Source organism: Primulina huaijiensis, chromosome 16 (genome assembly GCF_012295235.1).
Source record: "Primulina huaijiensis isolate GDHJ02 chromosome 16, ASM1229523v2, whole genome shotgun sequence".
Taxonomy (NCBI): Eukaryota; Viridiplantae; Streptophyta; class Magnoliopsida; order Lamiales; family Gesneriaceae; genus Primulina; species Primulina huaijiensis.
Window position 1 is genome coordinate 19,374,715 of NC_133321.1, and position 16,836 is coordinate 19,391,550.

A 16,836-nucleotide genomic window follows, 5' to 3' on the forward strand; every position below is an offset into this window, starting at 1 on the left:
TCGATGTTCTTTATTCTTAATATTGGCAAAGTGTCATTAATCAATAAATATATTATAATGTATCTGTTAAATCAAGATTCATGAATTTGGATTTTTGCACAGGGAGGCTTAGCCTGTAATTGAATACAGTGTCGTATGCATGGTAACCAACGTGCACAAGGATCTTAATTGTGTCTTCTTCAGCAGACGTACAGTTCAACTAAACGACCAGTCCTATTTCCTAATAAGGGTGATATTATTCAAAAAATCAAAATTTAGAGTTTGTTGATGATATTGAGCAAATAATAAATTTAGCAACTCCTGTATTCTTTTTGCAATCAAATGAGACATCTTCACTTGTAAAACCAAAAAAAAAAAAACAATATTAATATTAACATGCGCTACTTCAATTATTTATCATGTACAACGTAAAAATCAATCGGGCACTTCTTGCGAAACAAGTATGGCAGATGACTTATGGCACACGTCCTGAAAGCACGTCACCTTCATGTGAGTGGCTGTTGTGTTTTCAGTGGTTCGACGGATGCCTCTACTAGTCATTGTCCACTCTTTTGCCCAAAAGTTCGTGATGCTTGGAAACGTATTGATATCTGGTTATGCTTGAAGCAGTGCAGTAAGATCATGTCATTTCTATATTGTGGGCTCTATTTGAGGGACCTCCTTAACTCCTTTCAAAGTCTGGATTTGAGTTCTCTGCAATGCATGCTTGGGCCATTTGGAAAGAGCTCTGTAGGTTGGAACACCAGTCTCATCAGCAACCCCATTCGATTAAGATTGACTGGATGCTCTCATATCTAGATGAATTTCGAAAATCCTTGAGTGCTAGTCTGTCTCAGCCTTTGACTAATCAGCATATAAATTGAGGCATGTCGCAATACTGGAAAATTTGATGGGGCTGACTTGTGAAGCAATTTAACAGTGAAAATTAACACGTTTCATTTCTATTTTATGTGTGAGGTTTGCAAATTAACCAACATGCGATGGTCGGTGGGCAAATTTCACACCAAATTTCCAACATTAGTTCGCACCGAATCACTTGACACCATTTTCTTCAAAAATACATCCTTTACCCAGTTACAAAAAATTTATCCTATATTCTTCCAATTTATCCGTTTTTCACTGTATTCTTCGTGCGCCTTTCCTCAAGAAATTTGCGACCATGCCATTTCACCAATCGAAACATCCCCTGTTTCTTCAGGGAGAGGTACGACGCTATATGACGTGTCCCAATTAGTCGACAAAATGACTCACAGAAGACAGAAAAGGTCTGACTATCCACTCTTGCGGGATGTTTTCAAGATTGTTCAAATTGTTACCATGAATCCGAGTGCTGTCAATGCAGCATTGGTGCATGCATTGGCTTTGAAACAAGGAGCTCTTGCTGATTTACCTTTCGCTACTTCTGTTCTCACTGCTTATTCAAGAGCTAAGGATTTTCGCTCTTCCTTGGGTTTATTTGGTGAAATTCTTGATAAAGATGTTGTGTTTTGGAATGCGATGATAACTGCATGCACAGAGAACAAGTGCTTTGGGACTGCAGAAGATTTTTTCAAGAAAATGGTCGGTGAGGGGTATGGATATGATCTAACGACTCTTGTTGTGGTAATGACCGTTCTTTCGAATTTGAGGAGTTCTATAAAAGGCCAAATTGTTCATGGGTTTAGTGTCAAAACAGGAATGCTTAAAGATTTAGTTTTTAGTAATGCTTTGATTGATATGTATGCAAAATGTGGTGACTTGGAGTCATCGGAGTGTATCTTTGCAGGGATAGAATGTAAAGACATAGTGTCTTGGAATACCATTATCAGTGGTTGTCTTCATAATAACTGTCCCTATGAGGCCCTCCGGTACTTAAGACACATGATTACCAGTAAAAATGAAGTTGATTCTGTGACTATATCTTGTTCCATGGCAGCATGTACTTGTTTGCGAGAGTTTGATGTTGGTCTCACGATTCATGGGTGGGGATTCAAATTGGGTTATGCGGAAAGCAACCACGTATCAGTTGCTAACTCACTTATTTCGTTCTATTTTCAATTTCGTGATATCTGTGCTGCAATATATGTTTTTAAAGGAATGGTGATCAAGAATGTAGTTTCTTGGAATGCCATGATCAAGGGATTTCTTCTTATTGGAGAAGTTGGAGAAGCGTTTAATTTTCTACATGTTATGCAGTTTGTAGGATCAACACAACCTGATATTGCAACAATGGTTACCATAATCCCATTCTGTGCTGAACTCTTCCTTCTGCGAGAAGGAAAAGCTGTTCATGGCTTCACGATTAGGAGAGAGATGGTATCAGAATTTTCAGTGATCAACAGTCTCATTAACATGTATTCCAAGAACAATCATGTCATAGAAGCCGAGTATCTATTCATGAACATGCCACAAAAAGACTTGGTTGCATGGAATACAATGATATTTGGGTATGCTCTAAACGGTCAACCTTATCAAGCTCAAACCTTATTCAAGAAAATGTTGGTTTGTTGTTCAAAATGTACGTTGCCAACTCTATTGGCGGCTATTGCATCTTGTGATTTTCCAGAGTCACTTCAATTCGGAAGATCAATTCACGTTTGGCATGTCAAATTAGGTTTTTCGGACCATAGTTTTGCTGTGAATTCCCTCATGCATATGTACACCATCTGTGGAGATTTGGCGGCTACTTTTGCATTATTAGGTGGAATCTCAGTTAAATGTGATGTTACCAGTTGGAACACTGTAATTGTTGGCTGCACACAAAATGGCTATTTTCAGGAAGCTTTAGAATCGTTCAACTTAATGAGGAAAACATCTGTTGCACTATATAACTCGACGACCCTTCTAAATGTTATATCAGCTTGTGGGAATCTTGGATCGAGTTTCGAGGGTAAGTTAATTCATGGTCTTGCTCTTAAAACTCCGGCTGGTTATGATGTACGAGTGCAAAATTCACTAGTAACAATGTATGGCAGAGTAGGAGATACTGAGAGTGCAAGATTAGCATTCAACCTTACCCATGACCACAATATATGTTCATGGAACTGTGTAATATCTGCTGTCTCTCAAAACGAGGATGCTAAGAGAGCACTGGAATTGTTCCGTTCCCTTGATTTTGAGCCAAATGAAATTACCATTTCGACTGTTCTTTCAGCTTGTACCCAGCTTGGAGTCATGGCATATGGAAAACAGATCCATGGGCATGTTTTCAGATTCGGTTTTCACAAAAATCCTTTCATATCCTCCGCTCTTTTGGACATGTACAGCAGTTGTGGCAGGCTGGACATTGCTGAAAAAGTGTTCCTAAGGTCATCAAAGAGGTCTATTTCCACCTGGAATTCCTTGATATCTGCCTATGGATTCCATAGTTTTGGGAAAAAAGCAATTGAAACGTTCTACGAAATGATCAGACTCGGGATTCATCCCTCAAATAGCACATTTACAAGCCTTCTTTCAGCTTGCAGCCATTCAAGGCTGGTTGATGAAGGGTGCATGTATTATGACCATATGTTCAGCAAATACCGAATCCAACCGGAAACCGAACATTATGTATGTATGGTTGATATGTTGGGTCGTTCTGGAAAACTCAGAGAAGCTTATGATTTTATCAAGAATCTACCATTGAAAAGTCCCCAACCAGGCATATGGGGTGCCCTGCTAAGTAGCTGCAGCTATCATGGAGATGTTGACATGGGAAGAGAAGTTGCACGTATTCTATTCGCTTTAGAACCTGAAAATGTTAGTTATTATGTATCGTTGTGTAATATGTATGTTGCTGCTGGAAGATGGGAGGAAGCTGTGGAGTTGAGGACCTTAATTCATGATAAACAACTGAAGAAACCAGCTGGTTATAGTGTGATTGATGTTGGTTTAAGGTGAGATATGTCTTTGGCACTTCTAAACTTTCTGCACTGATTTGCTAAAATCGGCCATCGCTATAAATATCCTTCAAAAAGTTGACATTAAAATTTATTGTACGGTTCAATTCGGCTTGTTCTTGAATGAATAGTCTGCTCACCACAATCAGCCGATGACATCAAATAGAACCCCAAAGATATGTTCGAGTGTATTTTGGGATGCAGTTTTATTTTTGGAAAGAAAAACAAAACACTTCTACCTCACTTTCAATCTCGTTCATCAAAGCACTTATCTATCTTCTTCACTGACCATTCGCCTAATGTTTTCTAAGAACACAAAATAGAAACACAGGTTGGCCAAAACATCTATTTTCTACTTTGACTATAGATTGCATTCCATGAAATTCAAGATCCCAATTAAGGGGTCGGATGGTGATGAAGAACTTCATAATTGGGATTAAGTGACTTGATACATTTTAATAGTTTTTCAAGAAATTTGAAAGTAAAATTCATGTGGAGTAAACCAATGCATATCTCGAACTGTTAAAAGTTAAAACACAGAGCTTACATCGTTTTTGTTTGCAATTGCATCTAATAATGGAAATAGTAACCATTTAATCTTTTAGTAGCCATTACAAATTTAATTCCTAAAACACACACGCAAGCACACGTGGTGTAAACCAAAGCTAATTTTTTTCACAATAAACGCAGCGAAGTTTTGGTCAATATTCCACGGCTAAACTGTGTCCAGGCTTGGGCTCATAAGGTGCTGCAGAAAATAGATGTCCTTCAAATCATCTGCAGTAAATAAATGTACCGATATATCCACAGGTACAAAAACAAATGCTCTGTCAAACAAAGCGAGACAAGCCCAGTGCTAAAGCAAGACGGGTTCAACTACACAAAGAAAATGCAATAACCACATGGCATAAACAACAGACTGAATCTTACAATTTTAAGGACTTGAACTACAAAATATTAAAACATAGTGTACACAAATCAATTGGATGGAGAAAGGATCTAAGAGATTCAGATTACTTCGAGAGTATAACAAATCAGTTGCATGAAGCAAGTATAAAAGTTTAACAGAAAACCATAGAATTACCTTGTCAACGAGGAATCTCCAGGCCGGAAGGCCAGCAAAATAAGAATTGAGCTGTTTCAAGAGTTGAGCAAAGTTCTTGCGACTCCTGTGATAAACAAGCAAGTTTCTTCCAATGTCAGCAGGGAAAAATGAACAAAAACAATGCACCAAAATGAACGGATATTACAAATTTCATGCCAATAAGAATAGAAAATTGAACTGATATTATCAAGTGTAAAATCCTCGAGCTATGTGAGTTTGAATAATAGCTTGACCATTTATTGGATCACACTACATATATAATCCACAACAGGAAAAACAGCAATCTTCATTGTCTCAACCAAATTACTAAATTATAGACGACTCCATCAACAAAGACGTACCATACTTTCACCAATAGTCTCCACAAGAACAGGATCCATTTCTAAAATGATGAAACCTATTAGCATCCCTCACGATGATTATTCTCTTAGTAATCATGGTTACAAATTTTGTAAAATTATGGCAGTCTAAACAAACCCTTAGGTTTTTTATAATCCTTATTTCGTCCCCTTCATCAGACATTATAAGCCCAAAAGCAATGGCCAATTTCTCACTATGAACTTTCACCATTAGTTCCTTTTCTTCTTCCTCTACATCGTGCAGAGCTGTAACAGTCTCCATTTGATATCCAGAATTTTTCATTTTTTCCATTAAATTTTCAAGCATCGAGTATATAACTTTTGCTTCTGGGTGGGACTGGTCACTGGATGTAAAGACATGTGGCTGCCCCCTGACCTCAATTAAAGTGCAGCCAGGCATCTTTGCAAGATTTCTTTTCTTCACTATTTGACGAAGTGAAGCAGCCTGGGAGTAATTGTGATTCGTCGAATATATATTTGAGAGTAGAACATGATATCCTACATTGTTGGGATCCAACTCAAATAATTTATCAGATGCCAAGCGAGCTACGTTGGCATCCTTGTGAATCATACAAGCACCAAGCAATGCACCCCATTCCGCAGGACCAGGCTCAATTGGCATCCTATTTATTAATTCCAAGGCATCTTCCAATTTTCCAGCTCGGCCAAGAATATCAACCATGCATGCATAGTGTTCAGAATTAGGTTCAAATCCATGGTCATAAATCATTGAACGGAATATTTCTTCACCTTCCTCCACCAAGCCAGCATGACTACAAGCATACAAGATAGAGAGGAAAGTAACTCTTGTGGGTAAAATCCCAGAAAGTAGCATTTTTTCAAATAGTTTTAGTGCCTCATGCCCATGTCCATGAAGGCCATAACCAGTAATCATGGAATTATAAGTCACTGCATTTTTATCCCCCATGTTATCAAATAATCTTCTAGCCTCCTCAATGCTCCCACATTTCATGTACATGTCAATCAAAGCGGTCGAAACATAGATGTTGGAATCAAGGTACTCTCTTTTAATCAAATCATGAACCCATTTTCCAAGACTTAAAGCTCCAAGCTGAGCACATGCAGACAGAATACTTGTAATTGTAACATGATTTGGATGAATATCAAGCTTCTGCATTTCATGGAATAGAGTTATTGCCATTTCTGTCTCCCCGTTTTGGGCATATCCGGAGATCATGGCGTTCCAAGATGCCAAAGTTTTTTCTGGTGACTCATCAAATAACTGTCTCGCAAATTCTATCTCATTGAGCCGACTATAAGTGGTTGTCAATGCAGTCGAGACAGAAGAACTAAATAAAAAGCCAGACTTTTCACAAAAGCCATGAATTGAGCAAGTAAGTTCCAAATGACCAAATGGATAGAATACAGGGATTAAACCAACCACTGAACTTGAGCTTACTTTGCGCCTTGAAGAAACCAGTTCCTTGAACAGCTGAACTGACAACTCAATTTCATTATTACAATTAAATCCAGAGATCATGGTATTATATACAATTAAATCGGGATTCACTATTAACCCAAACAACAACTTAGCAGTCAAAATATCCCCACATTTTGCGTACAAAGAAATCAAACCATTCATCACATGATCATGAAAATGGCAGCCGACCTTCATAGCCAACGCCTGAACCATCATTCCAGTTCGGATCTCCTGCAACTCAGCTACACCAGAAATCACCACAGCCAATGTAGTCGAGTCAAAATGCGTAGTCTTTCCAGTCATATCTTGAAAAACATGGAGCGACTCGTAAAAACAACAATTTTTAACCAACCCAGAAATCATCGTATTCCAAAGAACCGTATCTGGCTCCGGAATCACATCAAACACCTTATACGCCATCTCTATCCTCGAAAAACTAGCATACATATCCACCAAAGCCGAGCCCACGAACAAATCAGAACCATAACCAGAGACAACCACAAGCCCATGAAGTAAAACTCCAACTTTTTCACACGCAATGGAAGGAAAACCGGAGAAAGCTGCTATAATGAACGAATACGTAAAATTATCAGGTTTCAACTGGAACTTCCAGCATAGACTTCTGTACACACACAGCGATTCATAAGGGCTCTCCCTAAGGCCTTTAATGAGAACATTGTAGAGGAAAAGGTCAGGTGAATTGATGCTTGCAAAGAGAAGCTTCGCTTGCGCTGTTGCATTGAGGTCAAGGAGCTTCTGGATGAGCTTTGTGATGATGGTTTGATCACTGGAAAGATTGCTGCGAATGATTAGGGCGTGGGCCTCGTTGAGCTGTGAGAGCTTCGTTGTCTGTTTAAGCAAACGGAAGAAAAAGTTTTTGTCCTTTGTAGCAGCTAAGGCTCGGGTAAAGTGCATTTATATTCCAACCTATCAATAGCGTAGGGCTTCTAAAAGATATGATCTTTGTCGGAGGCCGATGAAGCTTCGAATCGGCTGCCATTGATGGATAGAGATCGGCTTCTTCAGACAAAGGCAAAATCTCGATAAATTCGCAGCCATCGTCACTGGGATATCAAAACAAGTCTGCGTGCTAAATAAAAGATACAGTTTTAATTGATATATAACTAACAATTTATTATCTTATTCGATTTCATGTTTAATATTTATTATATCATTTATTCATCAATTAATTATTTATTTTATATTAATTAAATTTAAATATTATTTTTAATAAATAATATTATTAATATTTTCAAAATATAAAACGATAATAGTCAAATTTGATCACTTAAATCAATCAAATTAAACATTATATTAAATAAATTTTATATTTATTTTATTATTAAAAAATTTATTTATCTCTATATTATTATTTTATCTCTCATTTCAAATAGACCCTGAAATTAAAACGGACCGGAATTAGCGATCTCAGCCCCTAAAATCATTATTTAATATATATTTTCAGTATTAATTTTAGCTTGATATTTGAACAAGAAGTACAAAGATGATTATAAACCAGTAGGAAATTTGTGTTGGGAACTTCCCTTCAAACCAGTAAGCTTTTCTTAAAACGAATAAATACAAAACATTCAATCCTGAACGAGAAAAAAGTGCGCTGGAAACACTATATCAATCAGCTGAAGCTAAATTATTCAGCAAGTCAAGATGATAAACTGTAAACTGTCCTAGAAAATGCACTTGGCAAAGAGCCAGATCAGGAAAAAAAAAAAAAAGTATTAAATAATGGAAAGTAAATTAACCAAACATCACGAATTCAAAAACTTATTTGCTAAAATCCTCATATCATGTATGCAAAAACTCGTATTGGATCAAATATGTTGAGGTTCACGTAGTTAAAAATAATTATCGACATTCATAAGCATGCAAATAAAATATCTAAAATCTCAATAATTGAGATCACCAACACATCATCGTAGATTCATAAGCAATTCCTATGAACTCCCTCTTCTTCTTTTTCTTCTTCTTCTTCTTCTTCTCTGCTACACTGCACACTTCACAACATTTCTGAAGCTCAAATTCCACAAAATTTAAGTATATATGGCCATCATCGGAGAGATCTATGTTGTTACATCTTCAGGTACAGCCGTACAGGCCATCTTTTTCCTTGTATCCAACTGTGCAACCATCTCTTCCGCAAGCTACAGCCCCACCCTTGTCGCCCCCTCCATCGTCCCCGCCGTCATCAAAATAACATCCCACGCCAGACAAGGACACACCTTAGGCACTGACGCTCAAATGGGCTCTGAACTGGAAGCACATCTCTTCGCCAGGTCCAACGGGCCGGTCCCGGCTTGCGCCATTGTTGACTTCCAAATGGGCTGGACGAAGCATATCTTCTGGAAGTTCAAGATTCCGGTCATCAGCTTCTTCACCTTCGGCACGTGCGCAGCCGCTATGGAGTGGGGTGCTTGGAAGTCCGGTGCTTGCGGCGTTAACCCAAGTGAGATTCACCTTATTCCCGGCTTTCCAGAAGAAATGCACCTTAAATATCATGACTTTGTGCGAAAGCCTCTTCGACAACCCCCACTCTCCGGCGGTGGCGGTCCACCTAGACCAGGCGAACAGCCGCCGTGGGTCCCATTGGTTGAGGGCTCCGTCGCGCTGATGTTCAATACTTGTGATCATGTTGAGCGTCCATTTATCAAATATTTAGCCACTGAGATGGGCTTGCCTGTGTTGGAGTGGGCCCTCTTTTACCCAATCAATTTTGGGCTTTGTCCAATTCAATGATCCATGATGTCCTAATTAGAGAACCTAAGCACCAAAGTAACTTCAGTGAGGACCAAATACTGATATACTACAATGTTTGAATAAAAACCCTGAAAAATCTGTCCTTTACGTGTCATTTGGTAGTGAAGTTAGCCCTACTATTGAAGAATCCAGCAACTGGCAAGCGCATTGGAAGAAATGCATTATCCATTCATATGGGTCGCTCGCAGCATTTCAAATAATAAATCGCGCAACGGACATCCGACGGATCTAGCAAATAATGCGGTATCAAATGCCATAAAAGATGTGAAAGAGCAAAGAAATGAATGGGATTTTCTTGACGAATTGACGGTTAGAATCCGAGGAAGAGGGTTGATCATAAGTGGTTGGGCACCACAACTGTTGATACTGAGTCATCCTTCGATAGGGGGATTCTTGTCGCATTGTGGATGGAACTCGACCATGGAGGCTATAGCTCGAAGTGTGCCAATCTTGGCGTGGCCTATTCGGGGTGACCAAATTTATAATGCTAAATTAGCAGTGGACCATCTCGAGATTGGTTACATGGCCTGGTCTAGTGGCTCCATGGATACTGTTAAAGACGACTTGAGACGAGTAATGGAGAAGCTGATGACGAACCAAGTAGCTCGGAATCATGCAGAGAATTATCGGGGAAGTTTGATGACTTCAAATGTTGCATTGGATGTATTGAGAGATTTCATGCAATATATATTTAAGTAATTATCTTTGCAAACAATGTTGATGTTCATTCGGAAACTTAATAATAATAATGTTGTGATTGTGAAGGTTAAAATTTTGAATTTTGCGCAAAATTCACTTTCGGTGGTAGAATCTTGTAAAAATAAATGAAGTTAATGGTTTCTGACCAGAATGGTTAATACTTTTCGTTACAAAATTCCTATAATTAAACATAGTATAGATAAGCGCGCGCGCATTTCATACAACTGCGTCTGGTTGTTTTTTAACAAGCTATAAAAGCCAGAAATGCAATTTCAACCATTTTTCTTCTTTCCTATCTCCAGGAAAACCAACATTAGACTCTTTAATTTTGGTTCAAATTATAATGGTCTCGAATGGGTTTGGTTTTTATTTAGATTTAAACTTTTTCTATACACCGAACTTACATCTATATCTATTATATAATAGTTACACACTTCATCACCAAAATTTAATCCATAACTTTTTTATAATTTGAGAAAAAGACATAAAATTAAGTGTTTAATTAATTCAAAACCAATTGAATCTTCCCCCCTCACAGAAACGTGCACAATTCTTAATAAATTATCAAGTCGCATCTTTCAAAAGTAAACTCGCCTCTTCTAAATTTTAATATACAAGTACAATAGGCTTAGGCTGTTATATATCAATATGAAATATAATTTGCCTTGTTGATATCTAATATGATAGTAGGTATCTTGTGAGACAGTCTCACGAATCTTTATATATGAGACGGGTCAACCCTGCCGATATTTACAATAAAAAGTAATACTCTCAACATAAAAAATAATATTTTTTCATGGATGACCCAAATAAGATATCCGTCTCACAAAATACGGCCCGTGAGACCGTCTCACACAAATTTTTGCCCTAATATGATAGCCTCATCAATCAACTCCTTGAATTGCACAAATCATTTAATTTTTATGTTTCACTTGTTTGCTCTGTGACAGTATACTGGTGGAATCTAGATGAGTGTGCTTAATACGAGAATCTATTCTATTCGAATCTAAATTTATACAAGTTATTTTGATTTAGGTGTCCATAAATCGTATATTCTTTATTCATTAATTGTTTAATATCTTCTATATTTTAAAAGTTCAGAGGGGATTTCTTTCTGATTCTACCACTTCCAATAAAATATAAGAGCTAGCTAGCATTCAGTTGGAATATTCTAAAGTCAAATGAATACGCCAAGCTTTCAAATAATTGAAAGTTCAGAGAAGAGTAAATATTTTCAGCCATGGTGACAAACCAAGACAGTGACTCAACGCCCAACAAATTCCAAGTACTTTTCTTTGACATTTTGCATAAATTATTGTAAGATTCAAGTTGTGTGTTTACAAATTAGAAAGAAATAGAAGATTTTCAAATCCAAATTTTCTTAAAAAATTCTTATTTTTTTTTCTCTTTTGCGATATACAATGTAAGAAAGATATTCGATACCCCAAGTTGCTAATGATCAGAGCTTATTTTCAGCCATGGTGACAATCCCAGAGAGTGACTCAACTACCCATCAATTTCCACGTACTATTCTTTGACATTTTACACAAGAGAAATAGCTCGGATAGGATTCATATTACATATAGGCATCGAACTAAGATAGATACAAAACTAGATTGGTTAGAACTCCACGGCTAGCTTTTAGATTTTTATTGAAACTCAAATATAAGATGAAGTAATTTTTTTTTGAGAAATAAAATTCAAAAGCCCAGATTGATGGAAATATATAAAGAAAGAGGAACGAAGAAAACAAAAAAAGAATTCATCAATATAACATAATGTAAAATAGTAAAAAGATATACGTTGCATTCTTTCCGATGTTTGTTGCAGAAGCAAAGATGTCTATTAAGGGAAAACACAACCGGAAAGAATCCAAAAGCCAATCCTTTTCCAGCTCTATAAAAAAAAAATGAGACAGTGGCAGATTAAACCAATGACTGCTGCTCCCAAGCAATCCCTCCTTCAAGATTTTACAGCAATAGCCAATTTAATAAAATTTCAAAAAGATTTTTATATTATTTTGAACAACTGTATTCAATCTGTTTCGTCTGGCCAGCATCCTAGAGATTCCTTACGTATTGAAATAGTTGCTTTGTTTGACTTGTCTTATTAGGCACTAGATATATAGTATATTCCGTCCCAAGAAAAGTGCTATGTTTCCCACTCAAACTATCTTCGTTTTATAAATATCAAGTCCGATTCTTCGACAGACGCCTGACCAAATTTCGATGGCTTCTTCTCTAACTAACTGCCCGCCATTCCCATACTCAGCCAAGTATTATCATGAAGATGGTGGCAGTTGTGTCAGGCAAACCAGTTTCTTCGGTGGAAAAGCTGTGCTCAATCAAGGTGTTGGGTACTCTGTGATTCTTGGATTTGGAGCCTTTTTTGCTGTCTTCACCTCTTTCTTGGTGAAAATTTTCCCCAACCCATCTCAGATTTCTTGGTTCTGTATCTATCTATACTTTGCATGACTTTTATCGAGAAATTTAAAATTTTTTGATGTGGGATTTATTTTTTTGGATTAGGTGTGGCTGGAAAAGAGATATGTTGGGTCCCGGCATACATCCGAATGGTTCAATACAGCAGGAAGAAATGTTAAAACAGGACTCATTGCCAGTGTGATTGTGTCTCAGGTAATGAGATATGCATTCGGATTGAATCTATTGCTGTTAATCTTTACTCAATCGTTTAATCAATCCTGCAGTGGACTTGGGCTGCTACCATTTTGCAAAGTTCTAATGTTGCTTGGGAATATGGAGTCAGTGGTCCTTTCTGGTATGCAAGTGGAGCTACTATACAGGCACGTCGTAAAGATACTCTTTTTTTCTTCTATATTTTTTTTACCCCAAAAAAAGGGACGGGCCTAAAAATTTAGAAGAGGGATTGGGTCAGATGGGAAGAGGGACGATGAAACTTGCATTTGTAGGAAAAGAAATTCTGCTGCCGGCCCCTTGTGCCACCCAGGGTCTGCTACTGTGCATGAGTTTGATCTTCCATTCTTGGTATAAAGATCGTATCTGCTCGTTTGATAAACAGGTGCTTTTATTTGGCGTGATGGCTATTGAGATAAAAAGAAAAGCTCCTCATGCTCATACAGTTTGTGAAATCGTCAAAGCAAGGTTTGTTCTATCTTAGTCTGTCATATTGTTTATGAAACATTTGGTTCCTAGAAGGCCAAACAGCAAAATCAACTAGGGGATGAATAATTGCTCAGGCTGCATCCCTGTTGTGTGATTACACCTGTAAATGAATTTGAATTTTCTAGCTTTTCAACAGATGGGGAACTGCGGCTCATATGGTCTTTCTGACATTCTGCTTCATGACAAACATTATCGTAACGGCCATGCTTTTACTCGGTGGATCCGCAGTGGTGAATGCTCTCACAGGGGTCAACATATATGCAGCAAGTTTTCTTATCCCTCTCGGTGTAATTGTGTACACACTTGCAGGAGGGCTAAAAGCCACTTTTTTGGCGAGTTACATTCATTCGGTAATAGGTACATGAAACCACCCATTCTCAATAGAAATTTGACAGATATAACTTTTCCACGTCACTAAGCCATATTCGTCGTTTTTCACTGCAGTACATCTAGTCTTAGTCATCTTTGTATACCTGGTATATGTCTCGAGCAGCGAACTTGGCAGCCCAACCGTTGTGTACAATCGTTTGCTTCAGGCTACAAGTAAAACACGTAGTTGTCAAGATCCGATTTCTCATATCGGGCAAGCCTGTGGTCCAGTCAGTGGGAACTACAAAGGATCTTTCGTCACAATGCTGAGTTCTGGAGGTCTTGTCTTCGGCATTATCAATATCGTCGGAAATTTCGGCACTGTGTTCGTAGATAATGTACGTACGGGGGAAGCCGTTGATCCTGAATTTCACAGATTTGGTATATCTTCATCAATTTTTAGGGATGTAAATACGTATTGAATAGTAACTTAACTTTAATTTCAGGGATACTGGGTCAGTGCCATTGCCGCAAGACCATCATCGACACACAAGGGATACTTACTGGGAGGATTGGTTTGGTTTGCAGTTCCGTTTTCTTTGGCAACTTCACTTGGTCTCGGAGCATTAGCCCTCGATCTGCCAATCACTGCAAGTGAGGCAAGCCATGGACTTGTCCCTCCTGCCACGGCTATTGCTTTGATGGGAAAAGGAGGATCTGTTCTTCTGCTGACAATGCTTTTTATGTAAGCTATAGGCAGAAAAGAAATTTAAAAACTTTCCCTCCCTTCTCTTGCCTATGACGGTTTCTTGAATAACCAAGTTTTTGTTTTTGAAAATTTTGCGTTGATGATTAGGGCTGTGACGTCTGCTGGTTCCTCTGAGCTGATTGCAGTCTCTTCACTATGTACATACGACATCTACCGTACATACATAAATCCAAATGCAAGTGGAAAACAGATTCTAAAAGTGTCGAGGAGTATCGTTCTATCCTTCGGTTGTTTCATGGGAATTTTAGCTGTGATATTGAACAAGGCCGGAGTTTCACTTGGATGGATGTATCTAGCGATGGGAGTCTTCATCGGTTCGGCGGTGATCCCCATAGCCTTTATGCTTCTATGGAAGAAAGCTAATGCATTTGGCGCCATTCTTGGAACAATTACTGGTTGTTTACTTGGAATCACAACTTGGTTAACAGTCACTAAAGTCGAGTATGGGAGAGTGAATCTCGAGACAACTGGAAGAAACGCGCCAATGTTGGCTGGAAATTTGGTTTCTATTCTTGTTGGTGGAGTTGTTCATGCTGTATGTAGTTTTATTCAGCCTCAAGATTATGATTGGGAGAGTACTAAACAGATTACTGTTGTCGAAAAGGAGAATCACGAATTGTCGATTGAAGAGTTTAAGGAAGAAAAGTTGATCAGAGCAAAAAGATGGATTATAAAATGGGGTGTTTGCTTCACTTTAGTGATTGTTGTATTGTGGCCTATGCTTACTCTTCCAGCAGGTAATCCACTCGGCTGAAAACACGATATTCTACGGTGGATTAGATCTAAAACTCTGGTTCCACTTGATATAACTGAAAGAAAGTGTCTTGCTATTTACTTCTATCTACTGGTGCAGATGAAAAAAATCGAGCCGAATACTGTTCATATTCGAGCTCCAGCAAGAATTTTTTTAGCTTTCGGAAAGTTTGGTTTGAAACTTAAAAAATGAAGTATTTTTTGCTCTAAGTTCCACTTAATTTTAAGTTCAAGCTCGAACTTGATTCATGTTAGCTTGCTAGTTGTGAATTAGTCAGTGAACAAAATAAATAGGATTCGAATTGAAAAATATTTGAGCCGGCTAAAAAAGCTCGAAGCAACACCATTCATCTGCACCTACCCCCATAGTTTCTACTATCAATCTTTGAACAATTTATGAATATGTTACCATGATAATGCAGGGCAATTCAACAAGGGATACTTCAGATTCTGGGCAGTCATAGCCATTGCATGGGGTACTATTGCTTCGGTAGTCATCATCGCTCTACCTCTCATGGAAAGCTGGGAGACGATTCAAAGCGTGATGCTCGGGATGTTCACGAATGACAGGATGATGGAAAAGATCGAAGAGTTGAATCTCAAGCTTCAGACCATCGTGTCTTTGCTGCCTGATGCAGAGAAAATGTATTTGCTAGAGAAGGAGAAGGCGAAGAAGAAAGAGGCGTCGGAACTAGAAATACAAATTGTTCCGGAATAACAGCAGCACTCGGCACAGGGCATAGACAAAAGATTCATGTGTGAAATAATACTATGAAGATTGGTTTTTTCGTGTGTGGAAAGCAGATAGTTGCGAGCTTTGTGATGACATATTTGCAAAATTTGCATAGTATAGAAGTAGTGGTTATGCTTTCCTATGTTTCTTGTTTCTTTTCAAGAACTCGTGTGGTTTGGAAGTAAAAACATGAAAACAATTACTATCAAAGTTCATGATTTCGAAGTGTAAAACGTCATATATATATTTTCTTGGAAATGTGAAAAGCGTGTCTTATAGTTCGACTCGAAGCACATTGTCGAAGATAGACTATAATTAATTTGAACTACTACCATATTTACCTGACATGTTATGCTCCATATAACGTTGAATTCAATATCTATTACTATTATATTACGTAAGAGAGCCATACAGAAATTGTATGTTTCCTGAGATCATTCTTAAATTACAAAACAAATTCATCATGTAAAAAAACATATCATATTTTTTAAAATAAATATTATATCATATGCTTACAACATAATATTTGTATAATATGCAGTGGCGGAGCCAGAAATATGGCTCTGCCCGGACTAAAATTTTAAATTCTAGAATTTTTTACTATTTTAAATTAATCTATCCGGGCTAATATCATATTATTCCAAAATTATACAAAATTTACATATAAATTTTTTTAAAAAAACTTGCGACAAGTCCTAGCATTAGTATGAGTTAGTTGACCGCGTAAGGACGATCCATCTTGATGACGAATTTGGACCACCCAGACTAAAGCCCGTGTATTTGTATATGTGGCTCCGCCCGTGATAATATGTCTGTGTGTTGTCGTTAATACGAATACTTAGTACTCTTTACTTCTTTAGTCCGAGCAAAATGCTTGTTTTTTTTATCTTCGATTC

General features: G+C 37.7%; 3 protein-coding genes across 5 annotated transcripts; 2 read left to right on the forward strand and 1 right to left on the reverse strand.

Annotated features, from left to right (window-relative positions):
• Positions 1-858: 858 nt before the first annotated feature.
• LOC140960828 (pentatricopeptide repeat-containing protein At4g19220, mitochondrial) lies at positions 859-4,069 on the forward strand. Its single transcript, XM_073419120.1, has one exon. It carries the CDS (start codon positions 949-951, stop codon positions 3,856-3,858), a length of 2,910 nt encoding a protein of 969 aa, XP_073275221.1. The 5' UTR covers positions 859-948; the 3' UTR covers positions 3,859-4,069.
• Positions 4,070-4,363: 294 nt separating this feature from the next.
• Positions 4,364-7,851, reverse strand: LOC140961838 (pentatricopeptide repeat-containing protein At4g30700). 3 transcript variants are annotated; one of them, XR_012172396.1, is made up of 3 exons: positions 5,304-7,851; positions 4,942-5,026; positions 4,364-4,634 (listed from the first exon to the last, which is right to left on the reverse strand). XR_012172396.1 is itself a non-coding variant. In XM_073420572.1 (2 exons), exon 1 carries the CDS (start codon positions 7,675-7,677, stop codon positions 5,311-5,313), a length of 2,367 nt encoding a protein of 788 aa, XP_073276673.1. In that variant the 5' UTR covers positions 7,678-7,851; the 3' UTR covers positions 4,364-4,684; positions 5,304-5,310. The 3 variants fall into 3 exon arrangements, 1 of the variants encoding a protein (XP_073276673.1); XR_012172395.1 differs by having other exon boundaries at positions 4,364-4,684; XM_073420572.1 differs by lacking the exon at positions 4,942-5,026 and having other exon boundaries at positions 4,364-4,684.
• Positions 7,852-12,134: 4,283 nt separating this feature from the next.
• On the forward strand, positions 12,135-16,205 carry LOC140960780 (urea-proton symporter DUR3). The gene is made up of 9 exons (XM_073419050.1): positions 12,135-12,644; positions 12,762-12,869; positions 12,941-13,036; positions 13,273-13,355; positions 13,513-13,733; positions 13,821-14,083; positions 14,192-14,430; positions 14,542-15,191; positions 15,630-16,205. Exons 1-9 carry the CDS (start codon positions 12,462-12,464, stop codon positions 15,923-15,925), a joined length of 2,139 nt encoding a protein of 712 aa, XP_073275151.1. The 5' UTR covers positions 12,135-12,461; the 3' UTR covers positions 15,926-16,205.
• Positions 16,206-16,836: the final 631 nt, after the last annotated feature.